General features: G+C 64.4%; 4 protein-coding genes across 17 annotated transcripts; 2 read left to right on the top strand and 2 right to left on the bottom strand.

Moving 5' to 3' along the window:
* The first annotated feature begins 407 nt into the window (after window positions 1–407).
* Window positions 408–3138, top strand: DCXR (dicarbonyl and L-xylulose reductase). 4 transcript variants are annotated; one of them, XM_055241485.2, is made up of 8 exons: window positions 408–526; window positions 610–707; window positions 1144–1298; window positions 1394–1436; window positions 1514–1613; window positions 1828–1892; window positions 1968–2085; window positions 2213–2395. In XM_055241485.2, exons 1-8 carry the CDS (start codon window positions 475–477, stop codon window positions 2314–2316), a joined length of 735 nt encoding a protein of 244 aa, XP_055097460.1. In that variant the 5' UTR covers window positions 408–474; the 3' UTR covers window positions 2317–2395. The 4 variants fall into 4 exon arrangements, 2 of the variants coding, with proteins under 2 accessions (XP_055097460.1, XP_055097461.1); XM_055241486.2 differs by lacking the exon at window positions 2213–2395 and adding an exon at window positions 2707–3138 and having other exon boundaries at window positions 427–526; XR_010115389.1 differs by lacking the exon at window positions 2213–2395 and adding an exon at window positions 2707–3138 and having other exon boundaries at window positions 428–526; window positions 1728–1892.
* A 724-nt stretch (window positions 3139–3862) lies between these two features.
* RAC3 (Rac family small GTPase 3) lies at window positions 3863–6830 on the bottom strand. Of its 5 annotated transcripts, none has more exons than XM_055241482.2 (6): window positions 6263–6830; window positions 5604–5675; window positions 5232–5353; window positions 5051–5163; window positions 4468–4627; window positions 3863–4368 (listed from the first exon to the last, which is right to left on the bottom strand). In XM_055241482.2, exons 1-6 carry the CDS (start codon window positions 6295–6297, stop codon window positions 4238–4240), a joined length of 633 nt encoding a protein of 210 aa, XP_055097457.1. In that variant the 5' UTR covers window positions 6298–6830; the 3' UTR covers window positions 3863–4237. The 5 variants fall into 5 exon arrangements, with proteins under 5 accessions (XP_055097457.1, XP_055097459.1, XP_055097458.1 ...); XM_055241484.2 differs by having other exon boundaries at window positions 4464–4627; window positions 5051–5113; window positions 5236–5353; XM_055241483.2 differs by having other exon boundaries at window positions 5051–5113; window positions 5236–5353.
* An 81-nt stretch (window positions 6831–6911) lies between these two features.
* Window positions 6912–14740, bottom strand: LRRC45 (leucine rich repeat containing 45). Its single transcript, XM_055241479.2, has 17 exons — window positions 14134–14740; window positions 13669–13730; window positions 13245–13315; window positions 12830–13008; window positions 12502–12630; window positions 11020–11132; window positions 10598–10656; window positions 10291–10368; window positions 9896–10031; window positions 9731–9808; window positions 9537–9648; window positions 9363–9433; window positions 8861–8953; window positions 8411–8503; window positions 7823–7996; window positions 7595–7742; window positions 6912–7452 (listed from the first exon to the last, which is right to left on the bottom strand). The coding sequence occupies exons 1-17, from the start codon at window positions 14351–14353 to the stop codon at window positions 7256–7258; spliced, it is 2013 nt and encodes a 670-aa protein (XP_055097454.1). The 5' UTR covers window positions 14354–14740; the 3' UTR covers window positions 6912–7255.
* Window positions 14684–19268, top strand: CENPX (centromere protein X). 7 transcript variants are annotated; one of them, XM_055241487.2, is made up of 5 exons: window positions 15069–15170; window positions 18070–18121; window positions 18273–18326; window positions 18590–18678; window positions 18752–19268. In XM_055241487.2, the coding sequence occupies exons 1-5, from the start codon at window positions 15135–15137 to the stop codon at window positions 18764–18766; spliced, it is 246 nt and encodes an 81-aa protein (XP_055097462.1). In that variant the 5' UTR covers window positions 15069–15134; the 3' UTR covers window positions 18767–19268. The 7 variants fall into 7 exon arrangements, with proteins under 7 accessions (XP_055097465.1, XP_055097462.1, XP_055097463.1 ...); XM_055241488.2 differs by having other exon boundaries at window positions 15072–15170; window positions 18590–18663; XM_063616548.1 differs by having other exon boundaries at window positions 15072–15170; window positions 18070–18134; window positions 18590–18663.
* The last annotated feature ends 329 nt before the right edge of the window (window positions 19269–19597 follow it).

Below are 19597 nucleotides of genomic sequence, written 5' to 3'. Positions count from 1 at the left end.
AGTGAGCCGGCGGTGCCCTCCTCCCAAGCCTGAGAGATGATGGGCACAGGCAACACTTTTTAGGACATGCCGATGTTTTCAGAAACAAAACAAGAAACGTTAGCCCTGAATTCTCCATTTCACGTGTTCTTACTGATATGAACCACACATTCTGATATTAACCACCACATCGTCTTTTTGCAATAATCTTGGCAGGGAAAAATATGCTAGCCAGGGTCCACTAAATCGATTTCGAGCACGGAGGATGGGTCACACCAGGCACTTCAAAAGACCCGTCCCTGAGGAAGTGGAGACCCCGCCCCGCCCCGTCGCGCCCACTCCTTTCGGCCAATCACTGCAGCGGAGAGCAGCTATTTGAATGTCCCCGCCACCTATCTGAAGGCCGCCCTGCCATTGGCCCCGCCGCGCCCCGCCCACCGTGGCCAGAGCTTCAAGTTCCGCAGCCCAAGTGCGGAGGGCGGAGACTGTGCCGACATGGAGCTGGGCCTCGCGGGTCGCCGGGTGCTGGTCACCGGAGCAGGCAAAGGTGGGCGGCGGGGAAAGGTGGGCAAAGGCCGGCGGCGGGCAGAGGCGGGCAGGGGACGCCCTCACTGAGCCCGCTCCCGGCAGGTATCGGGCGCGGCACGGTCCAGGCGCTGCACGCGGCGGGCGCGCGGGTGGTGGCTGTGAGCCGGACACAGGCGGATCTTGACAGCCTTGTCCGCGAGGTAGGCCCCGCCGGGTCCCGGCGCTGCGAGGCGGCGAGCCAGGAGGGGGCGCCAGCGAGCGGGGGCGGTACCTCTGTGCGCGACTCCGCCTCCCCTCGCGGGCGCTGCGCTTCTCACCGCGGCCTGGGCGCCCTCGCACCCGCTCTCGTGGCTGGTGGTCTGCGTGGGCGGCCGGGTGGCCGGCAGAGCCGCCAGGGCCCCCGGGCCCAGAAAGAGGCCGAAATGGCTGCGAAGCGGGTCTCGGGCGGGAGGCGTTCAGGCGCAGGGAGGAAGTGAACCGGCCGGAGGTAGCGCCCGGCTGCTGGCCCCACAGTCCTGACACCTCCGGAACTCCTAACTCCTTTACTTGTCCGGCTGAAAGGTCACCAGCCCCAGTCCCCAGCTGTGCCGCTTGCTGGGCGCAGAACCTCTGGTAACTGCCCTCTGGTACACACAGTGCCCGGGGATAGAACCCGTGTGCGTGGACCTGGGTGACTGGGAGGCCACCGAGCGGGCGCTGGGCAGCGTGGGCCCCGTGGACCTGCTGGTGAACAACGCTGCTATCGCCCTGCTGCAGCCCTTCCTGGAGGTCACCAAGGAGGCCTTTGACAGGTGAGCCTGTCAGGGTGGAGGAACCTCAGGGAGGGGCTGTCCTGGAGGAGGCAGCGGCCCTAATCTCTGACCAGGGTCTGTCCCTCGGCCTCTAGATCCTTTGAGGTGAACCTGCGTGCAGTCATCCAGGTGTCACAGGTGAGCTGCCCTGCAGGCTGGACGGGAATTCTGGTGAGTGATGCCAGCTCTGCCTCACGGTCTCGCTGCAATTCCAGATTGTGGCCAGGGGCTTAATAGCCCGGGGAGTCCCAGGGGCCATCGTGAATGTCTCCAGCCAGGGCTCCCAGCGGGCAGTAACTGACCATAGCGTCTACTGTGAGTGCCCCATCTGTGCCCTCAGCCCCACCCCAGCCCCAGCCTCACCCTCATCACCAACCCTAGCCACAGCCTCACCCTCATCACCAACCGCAGCCCCACCTGTGCCCTCAGCCCCACCCCAGCTGCAGCCTCACCCTCATCACCAACCCCAGCCACAGCCTCAGCCTCATTACCAACCCCAGCCGCAGCCAGCTTGGGTTCCTCTTCATAGGCTCCACCAAGGGTGCCCTGGACATGCTGACCAAGGTGATGGCCCTAGAGCTTGGGCCCCACAAGGTGAGCAGGGCTGGGGTACCTCCCCCAACCTAGGGCACCCCACTTGCCCTGCTGACCCCAGCTGTCCCGGTGTAGATCCGAGTGAATGCAGTAAACCCCACAGTGGTGATGACACCCATGGGCCAGGCCGCCTGGAGTGACCCTCACAAGGCCAAGACTATGCTGGACCGAATCCCACTTGGCAAGTTTGCTGGTGAGTCAGGAGGGAGCCCAGCCAGCGTGGTGCCAGCAGTCCCTGTGCTTGCCCTGGGCAGGGGTGGGAGGGAAAGATAGGCGGCAGCCTCCTTCCTCTATGCCCCTGACCCCCGCCCTGCCCACAGAGGTAGAGCACGTGGTGGACGCCATTCTCTTTCTGCTGAGCGACCGCAGCGGCATGACCACGGGCTCCACTATGCCGGTGGAAGGGGGCTTCTGGGCCTGCTGAGCTCCCTCCACACACCTCAAACCCCATGCCATGCACATCCTACCCCCAATCCCTCCAATAAACCTGATTCTGCTGCCCAGGCTATGTGCTATTCCTAGGCTGCCAGCAGGTAGCTGGGGGCTTGGGGCCGGCTGTGGAATGCGGGCAGAGACCCATGACATTCACATTCCAATCCAAGGGGTAGCCTGGCACCCACTCCTGAGGTTTTCAGGCCTGGCCAGTTCTCTGTCAGGGAGGTAGGAGGTGGTGAAAGGTCAGCTCCTAAAGAGGGTGGTGAATTTCAGCAAGGTTGGCCTTTGGGCCTGTCCAGAACCTCTGGGGTGAGACGGTGTGTGTGTGTAAGTGTTGATCACCCGCTCTGAGTGTACAGTTGCCTCCTCTTCCTTCAAGCTAATGAGTAAGACAAAAGGGAAACGAGGACGTCAAGCGTCTCCACTTCGTCGGTGATCTGAGCCACTTTGTTGAATCAGATGATGGTTTTCAGAAATTAGAAGGGCGTTTCCCCAACTTGTGCTATTCACCATGTAATGAGCACAGACACAGCACCCTGAAGTCTAATCTGCATTTTATCATCTTAGGTCTAGACAAGTAACCGTAAGTCAAGCCCCCTCCCACCACAGCTGATCTCAAGCTACCCGTTAGATGTCATTGAACGTGGAGCTGGAGGAGATGCCCTCAGCACCCCGTTATGTGGTGTTTGTGTCCATAGGTCCCACAGATGTACATAACCGGGGGGCGGAGAAAAGTCATGTATGCAGAAATAACTAGGAAGTGATGTTTGCTGATTTTGCTTTTAATAACACAAATTGTAAACTTCTATAATTTGTTAATGATCGTTAACAACTGGCTAGCCAAATTCTTAAGAATTCAGCAGTTGGTTTTCCTGAGCCAGTAGGAGCTGCCCCCACACAGCACAGGGCGGAAGCAGACAGTGGCCCTCACGGCACCCTCCAATCCCGAGTGACTTCAAGCCTGTCCTGGGCCCACCGTTTCTGGCTTCAGCGTAAGCAGACTGTGCCAGGTCGCTGCTCTCTCTGCTCTCCACACCACAGCCCGACCCCCACGCCCTCCTCCACCCTGCCCCTCCGCCTGGATTGCCCTTACTCCCAGTGCCAGCCAGAGGAGCTGAGGGATGGGGGGAGGCTGCCTCGGCTCCCGTGAGGCTCAGAGAGGCCTGACCTGCTTCAGCCTCTTTTCAGACCGTCCCGGTCAGCACAAGCTGCCTGAGAACCAGCCCGCCTCTCCCTGCCATGTGCTCTCCCAGAGGCGCAAACCAGCCTGAGGGAGGCCTTGTACACAGCCAAGCAATCATCCCAAGGGCTTAATGCACTAGCTATTGCTTTGATCTGGGTTGGCGCCTTTGGGGGCTGAGCAGCTCAGCAGGCCCCTCTCTTCCTGGGGTAGGGTAGAGGAAGCTTAGTGCTGCTTTTGGGAACTCAGCTCTGAGGTACGGCTGGGGCGTGATGGACCCGCTCTGCACCATCACATGGGGGAATTAGGAGCAAACCGCCCCAGGGCAGAAGGGCAGGTAGTGAGAGGCAAGAGGTATAGGTGGAGAATGTTTATTGTATAAAATAAGAAGGGGCTGCCCCACCTCGGGGCACAATGAACATAACTCCCCCCCACCCTCCCCCTCCAGGGAAGCCCATCCTGGGGCTTCCCTGCACCTGCTCCTGCAGCCCTGAGGGAGACCCTGCTCCCTCCTGGCCTCCGGCGGGGGCCAGGGAAGGCTGGAGCCACACCCCAGAATGAGGCGGCAGAGAGGACAGGATCCTGCCACCCAGCCTCATGCCCATGCTTCCCCCCTGCCCACCCCCACTGCTCCCCACAGCCGACTCAGGGACACCACACGTCTCAACACAACAGCGGACACGTCTAGGGCTGCTCCCCGCCAGCCCTCAGGCTCGGGTGGGCCAGGGCTCTAGAAGACGGTGCACTTCTTCCCTGGCTTCTTCACTGGGGGCGGGCAGAGCACCGCTCGGATTGCCTCGTCAAACACTGTCTTCAGGCCCCGCTGGGTCAGGGCTGAGCACTCCAGGTATTTCACAGAGCCTAGCAGCAGTGAGGAGGGGAGATAGTGAGGGTGGGGTACAGGGAGGCCCTTACCTTGCCTCCCCGCCCCTTCCCTGCAGGCCACCAGTGCCTACCCACCGATCTCCCGGGCCATGGCCAGGCCCTGTGGGTAGGTGATGGGTGCCAGCTTCTTGTCCCGCAGCCGCTCAATGGTGTCCTTGTCGTCGCGGAGGTCCAGCTTGGTGCCCACCAGGAGGATGGGCGTGTGGGGGCAGTGATGCCGCACCTCTGGGTACCACTGCAGGGACAGACACTGATTCCTAAGCCCGGAGTCTGCTACCCCAGCCCCACCTGAGCAAGTCACGGCTCTCAGGGACTTTCCCCACTGCTCCAGAGCTACACTTGGCTCTTCTTCTTTCAAGGGGTGACCAGGGGCGGATTTGGTAGGGAGATACGAGGAACAAACATGCAGCCAGGGAACCTGGAGACCTCCCAGGGCCTCCCAGTCAAGGCCCATCCCCAGCAGTCAGAGAGAAGCCCTCCGTTCTGAGAGCTGTGACCACCACCACGGCACCCCGTCAGCCCCCATGGTCATCTTCGGACCCCACCCCATGTGCCCACCCCAGGCGGAACCATATCTCAATTGCCTCGAAAGGACAGCTTGTCGGGGCAGGTACTGGGGCAAGCCCTCTCCCCACAGGGGCCCCCAACCTTGCCCTACCTTGGCACGAACGTTCTCGAAGGAGGCCGGACTCACCAGGGAGAAGCAGATCAGAAAGACGTCCTTGGGAAAAAGGTGGGACCTGGTGGAGTGGTCAGGGGCTCCCCAGGGCCCTGCTCCCTCGCTCGCTCGTCCGGACCTCAGGGACCCACCCAGCTCCCGGGGCTGGCCCCATTGTCACCTACGGTTTGAGGGTAGGAGAGTGGCCGCAGCCGATCGTAGTCCTCCTGACCCGCCGTGTCCCACAGCCCCAGGTTGACTGGCTTCCCGTCCACCATCACGTTGGCAGAGTAGTTGTCAAAACTGCAGAGCAGTGAGGGCAGGGTCAGGGCTTGGGAGGGGTCCCAGAAACCCCTAGCCCTGCTGGCCTGTGTCTTGGGGTTCACAAGTCTGCACGGAACTAGAACTCTGACCGGCACCTCGGCTCCAGTCGGGAAGCCCAGAGACGGCCACCTGAGCCGACGTGGAAGCCCAGGGGAGACCCTGCCCGTGTTCCCCCCATGCCACACTCACACGGAGGGCCTGTGCTCTCCCAGGAAGCCCCCACACTCACACGGTGGGGATGTACTCTCCGGGGAAGGCGTTGGTCGTGTAGCTGATCAGCAAGCATGTCTTCCCCACGGCGCTGCGGACAGGGCAAGCCACGTGGCTCCTGGGCCCGGCCTCGGACCCTCTGCCCAGCAAGGGCAGCCCCGTCTCCCGGAGCCAGAGGCGAGTTAGGGGCGTCTGGGGTCGAGAGGGGGACCCAGCCCACCAGATCCGCGGCGACCTAGGGCTGGAGGACGACCAGGGCAGGCCGGGCTCCGGGGGCTGGGGTGGTGAATAAGGGCGCAGGGCGCCCAACATTGGGGCCCCAGGCAGAGGCCCCGACTCCGAGGGTGGCGGCAGGAGAGGGTGGGGCCGGCTGAGAGTTCAGCCCAGGTGAGAGGCCTGGCCCCACCCACTGGGAGGACAGGGCGGCGGCCCCGCCTCGCCGGTAGCCAGCCCAGGCGGGAGCCGGGTAGCATCAGGTGGGCCCGAGCTGGAGGCCCGAGGACCCCGCCCCGCCCCGCCCCACCCCGCCCTCCTCGGCCCCCGGCCGCACGCGGCTCGGGCGGGGTACGGCGGGGCCGCCTCGCGAGGACCCGGGCGCCACCCCCGCCCCACCCCGGCTGCGTCCCGAGCCCCCCTCCCGCCCAGCCCAGCCGAGCGGCCTCCGGGCCGCGCACTCACCCGTCGCCGACCACCACGCACTTGATGGCCTGCATGGGCGCGGGCCGGGCGGCGGCGGGCGCGGCCGCGAGCCGAGCTGCGGAGAAATGCCCGGCGCCGCAGCGGCCGCGGACCCGAGCGCCGAGCGAGCGGCCGGAGACAGCCGAGTGCCGCCGAGCGCCGGGCGCGGAGACAGCCGAGCGCGGCCGGCGGGGGGCGGGGGCGGGGGCGGGCGGGGGGCGCCGGGCCGTGCGGCTGGCGGGGCGGGGCAGGGCGGGGCCGCCCGAACCCGGGCAGAGCTGCGCGAGCTGCGGCGCCCCCGCCTCCAGCGCGTCCGCGGCCCGGGGGGTTCTCCTGCGGGTCCCTCGGGGCGCAGCGCAGGCCGCAGAGCCCAGCGACCTGGACCCGGCAAGGAGGGCTCCGCGCGCTGCGCTTTCTCGGGGACCCGCCCCCTGCTGCCGGGAGCCAGCTGGGAACTCTGGGGTCTGCAGCCGCCCGAACCCCCAGACGGACAGCCCCCGCAGCCCTCGGGTCCCTCCAGGCAGCGGCGAGGAGGGGCGAACAGCCGCACCCCGGCAGGCCCTCCCTGCAGGGCTGGGGGCAGAGGGCCGCGCGTTTGGAGAGAGGCACGGACGGTCGCGCCTTTGGAGAGAGAGGCGGGGCCAGAATGTATCACAAAGTGCAAACGCGCTGTATTTCCAAACCCCGCCGCGCGCAGGCGGCCGCAGCGTTCACGGTGACATCGCAAAAGGCGAGAGGGAGACGCGCCGGCGGGACCCCTTCCCGATGCGCTCCTAGGTGGCGCCGGCTGGGAAGAAGGGGCGGGTAGGGAGCCCTTCTCAGGCGCCTCCCACGGGGTTGCCCCGCAGCCGCGGCACCACCTCCAGTCGCCGCAACCCTCGCGTGGAACAGACGACCCGGGTCTCAGAGGCGGCACGGGCGGGATGTAGCCCCTGGTCCATCTCGGGTGCCGCCTGACGCACTCCTACTGTGCCCGGGTCCTCCCGGCCTGTCTCACTTTGGGGGGCTCAGGGTCCTCACGGGGGACCCCTGTACGTAAGCCAGGACGGCGTTCTGCAGGAAGCTCGCCCTCTGGGCCTCCTCGTCCCGAATGCGGGCGATCTCCGCCTCCCGGAGCCGCAGCTTCTCCCGGAGAGACGCGTTCTCGCTCTCCCTGTCCAGCAGCGCCTCTCGGTGGTCGCTCGCCATCACTGCAGGGCAAGGAGCGCAGTGAGCGGACGCAGCCCCAGCGCACCGTGGCACGGCCTCAGCACGGGAGACCTGGCCAGCCACGCTCTCTGGCTAGCCTCACGTCCCACCAGTGGGCGGCGGGAGGACAAGGGTCTGGCTCACCTTTCAGCTGGCGCTCCAGGGCCGCCGCCTTCTCCCTCAGCGCCTCCTGAGCCGCCAGCTCCGCCTGCAGCCGGCCGTTCTGCTCCTGCAGCTCCACGCGCACCCTGCTCACCTCGGCCACCCTTTCCTGGTCCTTGAGGCTCAGCTCCTGCCAGGCACGAAGGTTGGGGAGTGAGGCGAGGGGTGGGGGCTAGCACGCCCGGGGCCCCCCACCGGAGCCCCGGCTACCTGCTGCAGCTCTTCTAGGCGCCGCCGCAGGCCCTCGACTTGCAGGCCCAGCTGGCTGGCCCGGGTCTGGGCCTCGGCCACCACCTGCTTCTGCTGTAGGCAAGCGCCCTGCGCCTCATCCCGTGCCTGCGCCAGCAGTCTTAGCTTGTCCTCCAGGTGAGCCAGGCGCTGTTGCTGTGAGCACAGGAGCCGCCACGGAGCATGAGGGGCTCAGCTTGAGCTCACCTGAGGGAACGTCTGCACAGGCACCACCCCACCTCTCTGCAGGACTGGCTGCTCTAGTTACTATGACTCTGAACTAGCTCCCCTGGCAGCCACTTCCTCCAGATGCCCTCTGGGCTTTCCTCCTCCCTCTTCGGTCACACCACCCCTCCGGTCCATCCATGCGGCAGAGATGGGCCAAACCTCTCCACCGTCTCAGGCCCTGATCCAAGGCTGAAGCCGACCCGACAGTGTCCAGGGTGTGCTGATCTGACCTCAACACCACACTCCCGCCTCCCCACTCAGACGGCAGCTCTGGAGTCTGCATCGGGCCGCGATGCCGGGCAGCCTGGCTCCCCCAGAGAGTGGCAGACATGTGTGGCTCACCTCCTCCAGGCGGGCCTGGCTCTTGGCCTTGATCAGCTCCTCCTCAGCCTGGCCACGCTCGCTGAGTGCCGCTGCTTTCACTCGGCTCAGCTCCTGCACAGACGGCCACCTGCCAGCCCGTTCTCCTGTCCCTGGCCCAGGGCCCTTCTCTCTCTGGCCCATCCAGCCAACCCCAGCCAGGGGGGCTCCTCTCTGCCAGCCTCCTGAGGGCCACGCAGCTGCTCTGCCACCTAGCTCGCTGGGCAAGGTTCCTACGGCCAGGGAAGCCCGAATGCCACCTAAGTCCCTCTAGCTTCTTGGGCACACTGGTGGGTGGGTCCCCAAGGTGGGGCCTATGAGGCTCTGAGAACAGGAAGAGGTCTCTGGTCCTGAGGTGGTGAACACCAGGGGCCCCTGCCTTGTTCAGCCCAGGGCTAAGGCAGAGCTTGGCCCTGCCTGGTGGGCACTTACCTCCTCCAGGGACAGCCGCACCGCCTCCAGCCTCTGCACCCGCTCCTGCATGGCCTTCTCACTCTCCTCCAGGTGACGGGTCATATGCTCCACCTGCTCACGGGCAGGGATTGTGGGGCCAGACTGGAGAGCGGGGCCTCCCTACCTTCCCCCCATGGACTCCCCACCCTGGAAGGCAGGTGTCTCTTGGGAACCTTGTTCATTCTGAGAAAACACTGCCTTTGATGGCCTAGCAGGAAACTAGCCCAGCACGCACACCCTGAACGAGTGGGGCTTGGTGTCTCTTCAACGGCAATCTGTACTACGGCTCAGACATCACCGGGGTCCTCCCCCCGCCCCCAATAGGAGGTTCTGGGTCTGACATCCGCTCAGGCTGGCAAAACACGGCCACCCAGTGACCCAAGGTTGGCGAAGGAAGCTCCACCAGGTGTGTGCTTTGGGGACACCTGCATGACACCAAGGCCAGAGACTGAGGCGCGTTAGAGGCCAACGAGGAGGGCACCTCCTTGATGCGCAGGCTTTCTGAGTCCTCCAGGCTTTGTCTGCATCTTCTCTTCTCCATGTCCAGGCGCTCTGGAAGCCCAGGGCGGGCAGAGCATGCGTGAGCATCCCCTGGGGCCCCCGTCCCCCGGTGCCCATCCCCAGACCCCTCCACAGCAGGCCTGCCCATGCCCACCCTCGGCCTGGATGGCCCTCATCTTCAACTCAGCTGACATGCTGGTCAGCTCCTGCCTGGTCTGGAACAGCTGCTCCTGCTGACACCTGAACTTCCGCTCCAACTCGTCTACCTGGAAAGCCAGCACCAGGGAGGGAAGCTGCAACCCAGCCCTGCCATGCCCACCCTGGGCTTCCTGGCTCCACCACAGCTACCTGGTTTTGCAGAAGCAGGTTCTTTTCATTGGCAGCAGACAAGTCTCTGAGGAGCTTAGACTCCCGCTCTGCAGCTTCCTGGGAGGGGAACGGGGTATGGGCAGTGAGGGTCACGAAGCCGCCACGCACCCCTTGGCCCACCCCTCTCAAGCCCTGCCCACCCACCTGCTGCTCCAGCTTGAGCTCCTTGGCCTGCCTCTGCGACAGGCTCAGCTGCTCCTGCTCCGCTGTGGCCAGGAGCTCCCCCAGGTCCTGGGCCTTCTGCTCCGACAGAGCCAGGGCAGCCTCTGTCATCTGCAGCCTGCAGAAAGGAAGGGCAGCACCCCCGCCCTGGCTGGAGTTTCACGTGCCTTACAAAGGCCTCACTGCTCTCACTGTTGCTGGGCACCTTGTCAACCCCAGCCAGCACCTGCCTCCTCCAGGAAGGCTTCTGGGCGACTGCCCCAGCCTCACCATTTCCCACCTCTGCTTTGCAAACAGGACTTGCACACAGGGTCACAGCACCCTCCCCTGCCATGTGGGCACGTCTCTGAAGTATCCTGAGGCCACCCTCCACTTACTTGGCCTTGAGAGCATTGATGATGGAGTGTCTCTCATTCAGGGCTTCCTGAAGCTGCCCCACACGGGCTGCCGATGCCCTGTGGGCAGAGAGGAGGGTGCAGAGAGTAACCCAAACCCCAGAGCGCTCCCATACCCCTCTGGCCTTGGTAGCTGCTGCTGTTCCTTAAGCATCTACGGTCGCCTGGGCACTGAGCCTCCAGCCACCCTCTCATGGCCTCACTCGTGTGCTCAGGTTGGTGCTATCTGACTCTGAGCCAGGACCTGATCCCTGAAGCCTCACCCTGCCCCTGCCCTGGGCCCGCTCACCTGCTACTCTTGGCCATCTCTTCCCGCTGCTTATCAATAGTCTCCATCAAGTCCAGAAACTGGGGACAGAGACAGCCGCAGCCCTGTCAGAGCACCTGCAGCCTGTCCTCCTGACCCTCTCGGGGAAGGAGAGCTGGCGCCCACCAACGCGGCAAGGCAGCGAAGGGTTCCACCCACAGTGCCCTGTCTCCTTCACAGGAAGGGTGGCCCCTGCAGAGTGAGGCCTCGGGGCTCAGACGCCAGCTCCCCAAGGAAGTCCACCTGCAGGAGATCAGACCAGGAGGCCGCCCCACCTTCCTGGTACCAGCCACTCAGAGAGGCTCCAGGGCCCCGAGGAAGGGAAGGTGGGCAGAGGGAGGAAGGACGTGGCCAGACCCTCCAGCCATAAGCAGCTCCAAGGTCAGTGAAGGCGCCATCCTCACCTGCTTGGACTTCTCCTCCCGGAGGTGCTGGACCTCCTTGCTGAGGACGTGAGTGCGGGCTTGGTTCTCCTGGAAGGTGGTGAGCCGGTCCTGGCTGTGGCCCATGGCTTGCTCTGCAGAAGGAGCTGTGTCAGCTGGGCGCAGGGGCTCATGCCTGGAATCCCAGCACTTTGGGAGGTCAAGGTGGGAGGATCACCTGAGGTCAGGGGTTCGAGACCAGCCTGGCCAACATAGTGAAACTCCGTCTCTACTAAAAATACAAAAAATTAGCTGGGCATGGTAGCGCATGCCTGTAATCCCAGCTATTCGGGAGACTGAGGCAGGAAAATCGCTTGAACCCGGGAGATGGAGGTTGCAGTGAGCCAAGATTGCGCCACTGCACTCCAGCCTGGGTGACTGAGTGAAACTCAGTCACACACACACACACACACACACACGAGCTGTGTCGCCCCGGGGCTGCTTAGCCTCAAGAGTAGCTGGTGGCCACCAGCCCTGCACCCAGCGGCTGGCTGCTTGGGAATCTATGCCGTGTGGGGCAACGTCTCACCCGGCAAGTCAGGGGTGCCCCCTCAGTGCATGAGGGGGGAAGTGCTTCATGGGGTTTGGGCTGTGAGCAGGAGCCGCCTGGTGTTGGGGAGTGTGTGCACACGTGGGGCAGCGGTGGTGGGAGCTGCTCCACCACAAAAGGCGAGGGCCATCCTGGGGCATCCGGCCACCATCCTAAAGGTCAAGGGGCACTGCACAATGTTGAGGCAAATGCTGTGCCCAGCTCATGTTCTGGAAAGATCTGGGTGGCATGTGGCGAGGGGGCAGAGGTCAGGAGCAATGACAACAACCAGGGCAGTGCCGAGGCAAAGCCAGGGACGGCGCAGCTGGAGCCAGAGGCCAGGCAGAGCCAGCAGGAGGGGTGAGCCCTCAGCACGGGCTGGAAGATGCTGCCACTGTGCGCGATTAGGGAGTACGGGGGGCCTGGCAAAGTCCCCAGCTGGGTCTGGGGCACTAGGGCCTAAGGCTGAGACATCAGCTGCAAGGATTCGGGGTTGCTGGTGGGAGGGAATGTGGAGGCCAGCACAGGCCAGGGGGCCCCACCTCACCTGACTCACATGCAGGGCCACAAACTCAGGGTGACCAGAGAGCCTTCCTGGCCAAGGCCTGGGCCACCTGAAGCATCAGCAAAGCCACCAAGGCCAGGGCTGTGAGCCACACGGCCTCAGCTTCCCCAGCTATGAAACGGGCACCCCTCCACTGCCCAGGTCCTAAGAACTCAGCAAGTACAAAGGGCGCCTCGGACAGTGCCCATGTGTGGTGAACGCCAATCAAGTGCCAAACAGGTACCCCACGACCCCTCTGCTCCTTCCTGCTTCCCCTGGGCTCTCAGGCTGCTCTCCTCATCAGTTCCCGTCCTGAGCCTAGCACCCCGCCCTTGGTGGACAGGCCTCTTTCAAAGGCTCACGCATCGCCCCACACAGCCCTGCACCATACCCACGGCTCTGAGGACATCTCCAGGGATGTTGTTCCCAGCCAGGTCCAGTCTCCACAGAGTTCTGTTGCTGGGGAGACAGTTCATGAGGGCCCGGCCCCCCAGGAGGCCAACGTTATTCCAGCGCAGGTCTGGAAGGAAACCTGTAGTCACCAGACAGAATGCATCTGGCAGAGGGGGAGCTGGCCTGGCTGGGGCGCTTCCCTAGGGGCCACTGCCTTGTGGTCATCAACAGAGCAGGAACGCAGGCCAGTCCCCTAGCCCCTCACTTCCCACAGCAGAGGCAGCCTCAGAGGGATGAGGGAGCCCAAGGCGCCTGGGAGGCCTCACCCAGCTGCTGGAGGGTGGTGTTGCCCTTCAGGGCTAGGGCCAGCTCCTCGGCACCCTTGTGACTGATCTGGTTGTTGCGGAGGTCCAGCTGCTGCAGGGCGCCGTTGGCCGCCAGGCCCCCGCAGAAGGTGGCGAAGGCATCGTCCCATGTGCCCAGGCTGTTCCACTCCAGCGTGAGGCTGGAGGAGGGGCAGAAACCAGTGTTCACCTAGGGGACTGCCTGGCCCATGGGGTCCAGGGCTTGGGGACGGGTGTGGGCTTGGGGTCTGATGGGCCAGAGCCTCAGCCTACCCTGCCAACGTATGTGAAAAATGGGCAACTGGCAATGCGGAACTCTTGGGCTACAGAACCATGTGTCCTGGGGCCAATCCTCAACCACACAGAGACAGGGCCTGGGGTCGGGACCACCACCCACCTCTGAATGGACTTGTTCTGTTGGAGGAGTTTTCCCAGAGCCTCGGCCCCTGCGGCCCGAAGGTTGTTGCCCTAGGAGAGAAACAGGCCAGTAGTCACTCCCGTGCCCTGACTGGCCCTGAATTCCCGCCCATGCCCCAAGGGCCTTGGTCAGCCAGGGGACAAGGCTGGGGTGCACCCTGCAGCCTCCCTCAGCTCCTGGGCTCCCTGCCTTCAGGGGGCTTCCAAGGGCCGGCTTGTTTGCCAATGTGAACTCTTGCTCCGGAGATGGTCACACACAGGAGGCCATCAGAGAACGGCCTGGGGACTCACAGACAGCTTCCAGCCACCTGTCCAGACCCCAGGCCCCTGAGACCTGGCATCTTCCACCTCTCCTCTTGCCCTTGGGTGGCACACTCGGACACTCAAGAGTGCAAGTATCTCACCTTTAAGTCCAGAAAGCGCAGCACGGTGTTGGCACACAGGCCTCGAAGCAGCAGTGTGGCCCCTGTGTAAGGGGGGCCGGCGGTCACTCTCTGCCCCTGCTGACCCCAAGGCCCTCCCCGTGGGCCCCTTTTCAGGGCAGCTCCCTAGACCCAGACCCGGTGGTCTGGGTTGGCGCTGGCCAAGAGTCTCGCTGTGAAGTCATGTTTGAAACACCTGCAGCCCCTGCCAGGCACCAAGCCGGCTCAGCACGCGGGGAACCAGATAAGACCGGGAATGTTAAGGTCTGTCCCCCGTCATACAGAGGAACTGCCCTCTACTCCCAGGTGCAGGAAGGGGCGCCCCCGCTCTCTTCAACTACGGCACAGAAAGAAGAGAGCCTGGAGAGGAAGCGACCTCTGGGGCTGCCGAGGCAACGGTGTGGGCAGCTAAGGAGCAGAGGGATCCACCCCGCCGCGCCTGCCCACCTTCCTCGCTGAGCATGCAGTCACTCAGGACCAGCTCCGTGCACAGCGTCTCCCTGGGCAGCAGCTTGCCCAGAGCCCTGCAGGTCTCCACCGTCAGGCTTTGCGTGGCCAGGTCCAGCCGGCCCCTGGGAAGCTGGTGCAGCTGCTGCAGGACGGCTTCCTGGGGCTCGGCCCCACTCTCCCTGCACAGGCGGCTGTAGGAGCGCCGGAACTCCTCCATGACCCGCGGGGCCGGCAGGGCCTCCTCCGCATGCTCCCGCAGCTGCTGAAAGGGAGCCGCGCGGTGCGGAGCGGTCCCAGCGCCGGGTACAGGAGACAGGGCCTCCGCCGACCCGGGCGAAGAGCAATCCGAGTGGGCTCCGCGGGCGGGAGGTCCTGGGAGCGCGGGGCTGGGCGGTAGTCAAGGTCCGCTTTGGGCTGGGGCCCCGCAGTGCTTGGGGACCACCCGTGCAGGAAGCAGGCAGGTGCGTCGCGCGCCCCCACCCAGCCCTGCCCCGCCTGCAGCCCCGACCCCCGCCCTCGCGACAGCCGCGTCGGGGCCTCAGTATCTAGGAAGAACAAGGCGCGCCGAGAGAGGCCACGGGAACTACAACTCCCAGCAGGCTCTGCGCAGGCAGCGCTTGGTGCGGGCCAATGAGAACAAAGGAACTGGCGCGCCCTTCGGGCCGCAATTAAGAGGGGGCAGCGCGCTCCAGGTTCATTGGCTAGGGGCATGAGCGTGGGGCCCCGTGAGGGCATGCTCCGGGCTCATTGGCTGAGGGACGTGAGGGTGGTGCCCCGGGAGGGCGCGTTCCAGGTTCATTGGCTGAGGGACGTGAGAGAGGGGCTGCTGGAGGGCGCGCTCCGGGCTCATTGGCTGAGGTGTGGGGGCGGGGCCTCGAGAGAAGGCGCTTCAGACTCATTGGCTAGGGGCACGGGGCGGGGCTCCGGGGGCGCGCTCCGGTCTCATTGGCTGGAGGCGCGGGGCGGGGTTCCGGTGGGCGCGCGTTGAGGCTGCGGTCATGGAGGGAGCCGGAGCTGGAGCCGGCTTCCGGAAGGTGAGAGCCGGCGGGCAGGGGCTAGGCAGGCGCGGACGCTCCGTCCCGACCCCACGCGTGGCACCGTGAGGGCCAGACGCTAGCCCCCGCGCCGACCCTGTGCCTTTGAGGTTGGGCCCGTTTTCAGACTCCATCTCCGGCCGGGCCGCGCGCCCCTCGCCCTCCTGGGCGGGGGTCTCGCAGCTGGTAGGAGGGCGCGTGGGGCAGCCGGGGCTGCGGGAAGGCGGAGAGGGTCTGCAGAAACAGGCAGGGGTGGGCGTCGTCACGGTGGAGTCCAAGCCGGCGAAGAGAGACGAGGAGCTGGGCCGCCGCTCTGCGCCCTGAGACTGGGGTCTCCTGTTAAGGGGAGATCAGGCCCCAGGACGGGGACAGTGAGATCATCCAGCCCGAGGAGCCGGCAGGACCTACCCCAGCCGCCAGGCACAGTGGTTTCCCTTTTGTTTGCTCCCCGGTGGGCGCCAGCACTGGGCTAGGAACGCGTGGTTTCTTCGGTGCTCCACGTTACACACACTTGACATGGATTAACCCTACCTGCCAGTGGAGAAACTGAGGCACGGGGGCGTTAAGTGACTCAGCAGGGCTAGGGTCAGACCTAGGCCGTCTGAGCCAGGATCCGCCCAGGCTGGAGGGCGTGCCCTGCTCTTCCCTGCTCCTGGAAGTGGAGCTGTCTGGGGGTGCTATGTGCAGAGGACCCCATCGGTGCAGGCAGAGTGGTTTCTGAGCCTTTCTTTCTACTGCTCTACCTGAAGGTTGGGGCACCGAGCTTGCTCGATGTCAGCAGGGCCTCGTGGGCTTCTGTGGCCTGGGAAGGGAGGGTCTCAGGCTCCTGTGAACCCATCCTGGAGGGAGGACTTCAGCCCTGTAGAAGCAGGGAGAATTCTTTGTTTCTCCTGTATCAGGCCCTTCTTTATCACCCAAGGCACCGGGGTGGGGCGGGGGGGATCGGTGTGGGGAACTCTGGTGGTGGAGTTGCTGAAGATTCTTGCCAGAATTCAGAAAGAGAAAGTCACTGAGGCTTGGGCCACCTCACTGGGTGGTTGTGAGAACACCAGGTTAAAGTAGCCGAAAGGCCACTGCCGGAGAGGGGGCACTGGGTACACACCCCAGGAGATCATGTGTTTTATCAAGCCCACCTGACAACTAGAGGCCCGAGGGCTCTGGCCAGAGCTGGAGTTGTGGTCATTGCAGAGAATGAGCGTGAGGACAACGGGGAGTAGGGGGCCTGTAGCCCTGGCGTGGCGCCCATGTCATGGGGCAAAGCTGGCTGTGTCCTAGGCCCCCCCACAACCACCCCAGTGCTGGGCCTGCCTTCCGAGGCCACTGCCGATGTACGGGGAAGCCCCTTGGATTGTCGAGGCAGCCCTGGCATCCGCCACTCTCTGGGGTGGTCTTCCTTCCAAGGCCTGGGGCAGCAGTGTTGGGGGTCCCAGAGCAGGTGGGGAGATAGTTCCTTCTCTACCTTTTCTGGTGACTTTCTGGTACTGCTAGTGGTAAGCAGCTGGAAGGACCAGCAGGTGGCACTGAGCTCATGCGGGTGGTGACTAGGACCCTGGCTAGGGGACAGCAAGGGCTCAGGATGAGCCGGGATGCTGGACCCTGCTGCCCGCTGCTGGGGAACATTCTTCACCATCCGCATCTCAGGGCTTCACCCGTCCATGCTCTGCTTGTCACCTGCTGGACTGCTCTGGGTGAGGTGCTGTGACCTCCCTGTGGCCGATGCTGGTGGCCTGGCTGGTTGTTCACCCACCTGCCCTTTTAGCGCCTGTTTCTGGGCTCCTGGGTGCCCACTGCCCCCGCCCCCAGTCCTGGATGCTCTGTGCTGTCTCCTTTCCCAGCCGCTGTGGGCCGGTGCCTGGCCTGGGCCACCTCACTGAGTCTCGTGGCTCCACCAGCCACCCAGGGCTGCCCTTCCGAGTCTCGGCCTCCACGACTGCAGCTGCCACCCGCCACTCCGTGTGGACAGCTCCTGTGTTCACACACAGTGCATCCCAAACTGATCTCCTGTGTCCTGGCTCCAAAATACACTTGCCCACAGCCCCCCCATCTCCTCAGAGCAGTGCCGTCCTTCTGGGGTCTTGGCGTAGACTCCTCCCTTGTCCCCGTCCTCCGTCCATCAGAAAGGCCCTGGCCCTGCAGCCCCTCCCTTCCCCCATCCCGGGAATGGCAGCCAGAGTGGTCCTTTCCAACACCAGTGCTGCTTTCCACAAAAAACCTAGAGAGGACTCCCAGTTTCCTGCCACGGAGACACGGAGAGCTGATCAGGCCCTGGGCCCTCAGCGTCTGGCCCACCCCTCACTCCAGCCTGCAGACCACGCTGGCGCAGCCCAGCTCTGCGCTCCCAGGACACCAGCACCTCCTGCAGGATCATGAGCACCAGGGCAAGACCGGCGAAGTTGACCCAGCACCCAGAACGGAGTTGGCACGAGGAAGGCCCTACTGGTGGCACTTCCTCAGGCCAGCCCACCTGGGGAGCAGCCACCTCCAGCCTCCAGACCCAACCCGGGCTCTGCCTTCCCTGCCTCCCCACGAGGAGAGCAGAGCCATGGCCCTCTGCTGGGGATGGGAGTGCAAGATTAGGCCGGACTCGACGAGGCCTTTCTCCACTCTCTCTCCCTGGAGCCCCAGCAGCAGGGCCTGCTCCCGCGTCTGCGACCACTCACGCTGCAGGAGGCTCCCTGCACAGACCTTGCACAGAGCCCTGGCGCCCCCTAGTGGAGCTGCCCACACATCTGCTTCAGATGCCACCCGAAGCACTACCTTGTCCCCTGCCCTGGGAGAGGCCCAAGCACAGAGGGCATCTCCAGCCAGAAGTCACAGCCACTGTCACCAGAATGGTCACCACCCTGGGGGGTTCCGGGGGGAGGGTGGGGCCTGGCGCTGACACCCCCCTCCCCTCTAGGAGCTGGTGAGCAGGCTGCTGCAACTGCACTTCAAGGATGACAAGACCAAAGGTGCGGGTGGGAGGTGGGTCCCCATATCTGGCCTCTGGGACCCTTTCCCACAACTCTGCAGGGCCAAGGCCTCAGGAGGGCAGGGGTACGTCTGGAGCACCCGGCCAGAGCGGTGGGTGAGGGTCCCACATAACCTCCCCCTGCCTTGCAGTGAGCGGGGATGCGCTGCAGCTTGTGGTGGAGTTGCTGAAGGTCTTCGTTGTGGGTGAGCCCAGGGCCCATGCTCCCTCCGGGCACAGCATCCGGAATTCCTTTTGCGTTTTTCCAGCGGGAAAACGAAGACATGTTTTCCCGTTTCCCACAAGGGCCTAAACTTGGGTCTCCTGAGCCTGTTTGTCAGGTGCTGTGGCCTGGTTCTGGGGGCTGCCCGTGGGTGTGGGCAGGGGCACCGGCCCAGGTTGAGGCCCTCACTGGGCTCGGGTTTAAGATCCCCCCAGCATCCCCCACCTCTCGCGTTTCTCACCGCAGAAGCAGCAGTCCGCGGGGTGCGGCAGGCCCAGGCAGAAGACGCGCTCCGTGTGGACGTGGACCAGCTGGAGAAGGTGCTTCCGCAGCTGGTGCGTGAGCGTGGGTCGGGGCGCAAGTGAGGGTGCCCGGCTAGCTGGCCCTAAGTGCTTCTCTCCCCAACAGCTCCTGGACTTCTAGGGATCTCAGCCATGGCTGAGGCCACCCCCAGAGGAGCCCCTGGTCCACAGAAGCAGGCCTTGTGTTTCCAGCGGCCTCTGGTAACAGGCAGGGAAGGACCTGAGGGATTTGGAGTTGATTCAAACAAGATCCCTGGGAGTCTCCAGCCTGTGCAGAAGGGGCAGGACTGCAGTGCACTGCCGCCCTTGGAGTGTCCAGTGGGGACACTGGTGTGGCAAGGGGCAGCACCTAGGGAGTCCCTGCCTCCCCTCCCTGGGGCAATAGTGTGCGTGCCACCCGGGGTCCTACAGGCAGGTGCTGGGAAAGGCCCGGCCAGCAGGTAGCCTGTGTGTTTGACAAACAGCAGCTGGCAGCGCTGCCTCCTGCCCACATTCCTGCCACCCAACATCAAAGCTGGCGTGTGACCTTTCCAGCCATGCGATATTCCCCTTGGAAGATGCTTCCCCAGGCTATAAATTTGTTCTCACAAAGCAACATCAATAAATCAAAACTGTCTCTCCCAGCTTGGCCTTCTTGCCATTAATCACCAAAGTCAAACTGCTTCAAAGCCGCACTCCCCGTGTGCGCCCTTCCACTCCTGGTAAGAAAGCAAAACGCCAGGAGGACGCGCTAACAAACAGCATGTGTGCGAGTGCCTCGGCCCCGCCCCCAGGCGCTGTGGAACCCGGACCGTGTACATGTGGCCGCCTGCCTGGAAAATGTTACTCCTACCCCAGGGGTTGGGGCAGCCACGGGGGCTGCCACCAGTGGGCAGTGGCTTCCAGGAATGTTCCTGTGGCTGCAGGCAGTGGCCACAGGCAGGACCAGGATGCACAGGGTGAGAGGGACGCT

This window comes from Symphalangus syndactylus, chromosome 14 (genome assembly GCF_028878055.3).
Source record: "Symphalangus syndactylus isolate Jambi chromosome 14, NHGRI_mSymSyn1-v2.1_pri, whole genome shotgun sequence".
In the NCBI taxonomy this organism is placed as follows: Eukaryota; Metazoa; Chordata; class Mammalia; order Primates; family Hylobatidae; genus Symphalangus; species Symphalangus syndactylus.
This window is presented reverse-complemented; position numbering and strand designations above follow the sequence as displayed.

What these genes read in the sequence shown, in the direction of transcription:
- LRRC45 (XM_055241479.2), bottom strand. Translation starts at nt 14,353, where the DNA reads ATGGAGGAGTTCCGGCGCTCCTACAGCCGCCTGTGCAGGGAGAGTGGG. An exon ending in CACCACCCTCCAGCAGCTGG is followed by an intron (nt 12,631 to 12,829) that starts GTGAGGCCTCCC and finishes GTTTCCTTCCAG; the next exon opens with ACCTGCGCTGGAATAACGTT. An exon ending in GAGATGGCCAAGAGTAGCAG is followed by an intron (nt 10,369 to 10,597) that starts GTGAGCGGGCCC and finishes CTCTGCCCACAG; the next exon opens with GGCATCGGCAGCCCGTGTGG.
- RAC3 (XM_055241480.2), bottom strand. Translation starts at nt 5,896, where the DNA reads ATGTTGGGCGCCCTGCGCCCTTATTCACCACCCCAGCCCCCGGAGCCC. An exon ending in TCGAGAACGTTCGTGCCAAG is followed by an intron (nt 4,628 to 5,050) that starts GTAGGGCAAGGT and finishes CTGTCCCTGCAG; the next exon opens with TGGTACCCAGAGGTGCGGCA. An exon ending in GGCCATGGCCCGGGAGATCG is followed by an intron (nt 4,369 to 4,467) that starts GTGGGTAGGCAC and finishes CACTGCTGCTAG; the next exon opens with GCTCTGTGAAATACCTGGAG.
- DCXR (XM_055241485.2), top strand. Translation starts at nt 475, where the DNA reads ATGGAGCTGGGCCTCGCGGGTCGCCGGGTGCTGGTCACCGGAGCAGGC. An exon ending in CAGTCATCCAGGTGTCACAG is followed by an intron (nt 1,437 to 1,513) that starts GTGAGCTGCCCT and finishes CTGCAATTCCAG; the next exon opens with ATTGTGGCCAGGGGCTTAAT. An exon ending in AACTGACCATAGCGTCTACT is followed by an intron (nt 1,614 to 1,827) that starts GTGAGTGCCCCA and finishes TCCTCTTCATAG; the next exon opens with GCTCCACCAAGGGTGCCCTG.
- CENPX (XM_063616547.1), top strand. Translation starts at nt 15,135, where the DNA reads ATGGAGGGAGCCGGAGCTGGAGCCGGCTTCCGGAAG. An exon ending in CTGGAGCCGGCTTCCGGAAG is followed by an intron (nt 15,171 to 18,069) that starts GTGAGAGCCGGC and finishes CCTCCCCTCTAG; the next exon opens with GAGCTGGTGAGCAGGCTGCT. An exon ending in AGAAGGTGCTTCCGCAGCTG is followed by an intron (nt 18,679 to 18,751) that starts GTGCGTGAGCGT and finishes TCTCCCCAACAG; the next exon opens with CTCCTGGACTTCTAGGGATC.